We start from the raw sequence: 5,000 nt of genomic DNA, 5'->3' as shown, positions 1-5,000 counted from the left end.
GTGGTGGTGTGTGTGGAATGTGGTGGAGTGTGTGGAGTTTGTGGTGGAATGAGTGAGATGTGGTGGAGTGAGTGGTGGAGTGAGTGGAATGTGTGGTGGAGTGTGTGGTGTTTGTGGTGGAGTGAGTGAGATGTGTGGTGGAGTGTGTGGTGGAGTGAGTAGAGTGTGTGGTGGAGTGAGTGGAATGTGTGGTGAGTATGTGGTGTGAGTGGTGGAGTGTGTGGAATTTGTGGTGGAGTGTGTGGAGTTTGTGGTGGAGTGAGTGAGATGTGTGGTGGAGTGATTGGTGGGGTGAGTGGAGTGTGGTGGAGTGAGTGAGATGTGGTGGAGTGTGTGGTGAGTGGTGGAGTGTGTGGTGTGAGTGGTGGAGTGTGTGGTGGAGTGAGTGGAATGTGTGATGGAGTGTGTGGAATGTGTGGTGGAGTGTGGAATGTGTGGTGGAGTGAGTTGAATGTGTGGTGGTGTGTGGAGTGAGTGATGGAGTGTGTGGTGTGAGTGAGTGGAATGTGTGGTGGGGTGTGTGGTGGTGTGTGTGGTGGTGTGTGTGGAGTGAGTGGTGGAGTGTGTGGAATGTGTGGTGTAAGTACAGTGAGGAAAATAAGTATTTGAACACCCTGCTATTTTGCAAGTTCTCCCACTTAGAAATCATGGAGGGTCTGAAATTGTCATCGTAGGTGCATGTCCACTGTGAGAGACATAATCTAAAAAAATCCAGAAATCACAATATATGATTTTTAAACTATTTATTTGTATGATACAGCTGCAAATAAGTATTTGAACACCTGTCTATCAGCTAGAATTCTGACCCTCAAAGACCTGTTAGTCTGCCTTTAAAATGTCCACCTCCACTACATTTATTATCCTAAATTAGATGCACCTGTTTGAGGTCGTTAGCTGCATAAAGACACCTGTCCACCCCATACAATCAGTAAGAATCCAACTACTAACATGGCCAAGACCAAGAGCTGTCCAAAGACACTAGAGACAAAATTGTACACCTCCACAAGGCTGGAAAGGGCTACGGGGAAATTGCCAAGCAGCTTGGTGAAAAAAGGTCCACTGTTGGAGCAATCATTAGAAAATGGAAGAAGCTAAACATGACTGTCAATCTCCCTCGGACTGGGGCTCCATGCAAGATCTCACCTCGTGGGGTCTCAATGATCCTAAGGAAGGTGAGAAATCAGCCCAGAACTACACGGGAGGAGCTGGTCAATGACCTGAAAAGAGCTGGGACCACCTTTTCCAAGGTTACTGTTGGTAATACACTAAGACGTCATGGTTTGAAATCATGCATGGCACGGAAGGTTCCCCTGCTTAAACCAGCACATGTCCAGGCACGTCTTAAGTTTGCCAATGACCATTTGGATGATCCAGAGGAGTCATGGGAGAAAGTCATGTGGTCAGATGAGACCAAAATAGAACTTTTGGGTCATAATTCCACTAAACGTGTTTGGAGGAAGAAGAATGATGAGTACCATCCAAGAACACCATCCCTACTGTGAAGCATGGGGTGGTAGCATCATGCTTTGGGGTGTTTTCTGCACATGGGACAGGCGACTGCACTGTATTAAGGAGAGGATGACCGGGGCCATGTATTGCGAGATTTTGGGGAACAACCTCCTTCCCTCAGTTAGAGCATTGAAGATGGGTCGAGGCTGGGTCTTCCAACATGACAATGACCGAAGCACACAGCCAGGATAACCAAGGAGTGGCTCTGTAAGAAGCATATCAAGGCTCTGGCGTGGCCTAGCCAGTCTCCAGACCTAAACCCAATAGAGAATCTTTGGAGGAGCTCAAACTCCGTGTTTCTCAGCGACAGGCCAGAAACCTGACTGATCTAGAGAAGATCTGTGTGGAGGAGTGGGCCAAAATCCCTCCTGCAGTGTGTGCAAACCTGGTGAAAAACTACAGGAAACGTTTGACCTCTGTAATTGCAAACAAAGGCTACTGTACCAAATATTAACATTGACTTTCTCAGGTGTTCAAATACTTATTTGCAGCTGTATCATACAAATAAATAGTTAAAAAATCATACATTGTGATTTCTGGATTATTTTTTTTAGATTATGTCTCTAACAGTGGACATGCACCCACAATGACAATTTCAGACCCCTCCATGATTTCTAAGTGGGAGAACTTGCAAAATAGCAGGGTGTTCAAATACTTATTTTCCTCACTGTAAGTGGTGGAGTGTGTGGAGTAGTGTGTGGTGTGAGTGAATGGTGAAGCGTGTGGTGTGAGTGGTGGAGTGTGTTGTGGAGCGAGTGGTGTAGTGTGTGGTGTGAGTGAGTAGTGGAGTGTGTGGTGGAGTGTGTGGAGTTTGTGGTGGAGTGTATGGTTTGAGTGGTGGAGTGAGTGGAATGTGTGGTGGAGTGAGTGGTGGAGTGTGTGGAATGTGTGGTGGAGTGTGTGGGTTTGTGGTGGAGTGTGGCGTGAGTAGTGTGGTGGAGTGAGTAGTGGAGTGAGTGGAATGTGGTGGAGTGTGTGGAGTTTGTGGTGGAGTGTGTGGCGTGAGTAGTGTGGTGGAGTGAGTAGTGGAGTGAGTGGAATGTGTGGTGGAGTGTGTGGGTTTGTGGTGGAGTGTGTGGCATGAGTAGTGTGGTGGAGTGAGTAGTGGAGTGAGTGGAATGTGTGGTGGTGTGTGTGGAGTGAGTGGTGGAGTGTGTGGAATGTGGTGGAGTGTGTGGAGTTTGTGGTGGAGTGAGTGGTGGTGTGTGTGGAGTGAGTGGTGAAGTGTGTGGTGTAAGTAAGTGGTGGAGTGTGTGTTAAAGTAAGTGGTGGAGTGAGTGGTGGAGTGTGTGGAGTGTGTGGTGGAGTGTGTGGAGTGTGTGGTGTGAGTGAATGGTGGAGTGTGTGGTGGAGTGTGGAGTTTGTGGTGGAGTGTATGGTTTGAGTGGTGGAGTGAGTGGAATGTGTGGTGGAGTGAGTGGTGGAGTGTGTGGAATGTGTGGTGGAGTGTGTGGAGTTTGTGGTGGAGTGTGTGGTGGAGTGAGTAGTGGAGTGTGTGGTGTGAGTGGTGGAGTGAGTGGAATGTGTGGTGGAGTGTGGAGTTTGTGGTGGAGTGTGTGGCGTGAGTAGTGTGGTGGAGTGAGTAGTGGAGTGAGTGGAATGTGTGGTGGAGTGTGTGGAGTTTGTGGTGGAGTGTGGCGTGAGTAGTGTGGTGGAGTGAGTAGTGGAGTGAGTGGAATGTGTGGTGGTGTGTGTGGAGTGAGTGGTGGAGTGTGTGGAATGTGTGGTGGAGTGTGTGGAGTTTGTGGTGGAGTGAGTGGTGGTGTGTGGAGTGAGTGGTGGAATGTGTGGTGGTGTGTGGAGTGAGTGGTGGAGTGTGTGTTAAAGTAAGTGGTGGAGTGGTGGTGGAGTGTGTGTTGGAGTGTGTGTTGGAGTGTGTGGTGGAGTGTGTGGTGGAATGTGTGTTGGAGTGAGTGGTGGAGTAAGTGGTGGAATGTGTGGTGGAGTGGTGGAGTGAGTGGTGGAGTGTGTGGAATGTGTGGTGGAGTGTGGTGGAGTGTGTGGTGGAGTAAGTGGTGGAATGTGTGGTTTGTGGTGAAGTGCAATTAGTACCAATTCCTGAAGAACCGAGGAAGAGGAAGACCAGTGGATGTTCTTCATCATACCATCCATTCTCCTTCCTCCTGATGGCTGTAAAGGTAGAGACAGGGGCGGGGCTTATATTAGTTTAACTACAGAAAGTGAATAATTCCGCGACAGACAGACAGACAGATAGATAGATGCCCAGGAAAGCAGCAGGACCAGATGGCATCACAGGTCGGGCTCTGAAAGCTTGTGCTGACCAACTAACACCGGTGTTCACCGAGATATTCAACCTCTCACTGGAACAGTCTGTTGTCCCCTCATGCTTTAAACAGTCCACCATTGTTCCTGTCCTGAAGAAAGCCCAGCCCGCCTGCCTCAACGACTACCACCCTGTAGCCCAGACCTTAGTAGTGATGAAGTGCTTTGAGAGACTGGTCAGAGACCTCATCACTGCATCACTACCAGACACACTGGACCCTCTACAGTCCATTTACCGCCAGAACTGCTCTATTGAGGACGCCATTGCTCATCTTCTCCACACAACGATGAGCCACCTGGACTACAGAAAAGGGAATTATGCAAAATGCTGTTTGTGGACTACAGTTCAGCGTTCAAAACCATAATTCCCTCCACACTCACCTCTAAGTTGGAGGTCCTGGGACTCAGCCTGCCGCTGTGCCAATGACCGTGACAATGACTTTCTGACAGACAGACCACAAGCCGTACCGGTGGGCAAACACACTTCATCCACCCTCACCCTTAGCACTGGAGATCCCCAGGGTTGTGATCTGAGCCTCCTGCTGTACTCACTGTACACATACAACTGTGTGGCCATTTCCAATTCCACCACTATTATCAAGTTTGTTGATGACACTGTTGTGGTGGGCCTGATCTCGAACAACGACGAGACGGCCTACCTACAGGAGGTTAAAAACCTGGAGAGATGGTGCCAGGAGAACAACCTTCTCCTGAGCGTCAGCAAGACTAAGGAGGTGATAGTGGACTTCAGCACGAAGCAGGAGCGGTCATACCAACCGCTAAACATCAACGGGACTCCAGTGGAGAGAGTGGACAGTTTCCGGTACCTTGGTGTTTACATCACACAGGATCTGTCTTGGTCCTGTCACATCAACACCCTGGTGAAGAAGCCCAGCAGCGTCTGTACCATCTAAGACGCTTAAGGGACTTTAAACTTCCCTCTCAGGTGCCAAAGACTTTCTACACCTGCACCATTGAGAGCGTCCTGACGGGTAGCATCACTTCCTGTTTCGGGAACAGCACCATGCAGGACAGGCGAGCCCTCCAGAGTGTGGTGCGTTCAGCTGAACGTACCATCCACACCGAGCTCCCTGACCTGCAGGACATCTACAGCACGCGGTGCAGGACCAGAGCCAGGAAGATTGTGAAGGACCTCAGCCTTCCAATAATGGACTCTTTTCTTTGTTGTGTTCAGGGAAACGCTTCCG

At 49.5% G+C, this 5,000-nt stretch overlaps 1 protein-coding gene across 1 annotated transcript in view; it reads right to left on the bottom strand.

Annotated features, from left to right (window-relative positions):
• Positions 1–5,000, bottom strand: part of clpb (caseinolytic mitochondrial matrix peptidase chaperone subunit B) — a 44,138-nt gene that overhangs the window by 6,001 nt on the left and 33,137 nt on the right. Inside the window, 1 exon segment of the mRNA XM_046863501.1 lies at positions 3,562–3,639. Within this exon segment, the coding sequence (XP_046719457.1) occupies positions 3,562–3,639 (78 nt within the window).

The sequence above is a fragment of the Silurus meridionalis genome, chromosome 12, assembly GCF_014805685.1.
Source record: "Silurus meridionalis isolate SWU-2019-XX chromosome 12, ASM1480568v1, whole genome shotgun sequence".
Lineage (NCBI taxonomy): Eukaryota > Metazoa > Chordata > Actinopteri > Siluriformes > Siluridae > Silurus > Silurus meridionalis.
Note: the sequence above shows the minus strand (reverse complement) of the source record. Positions and strands in the feature narration are given on the sequence as shown.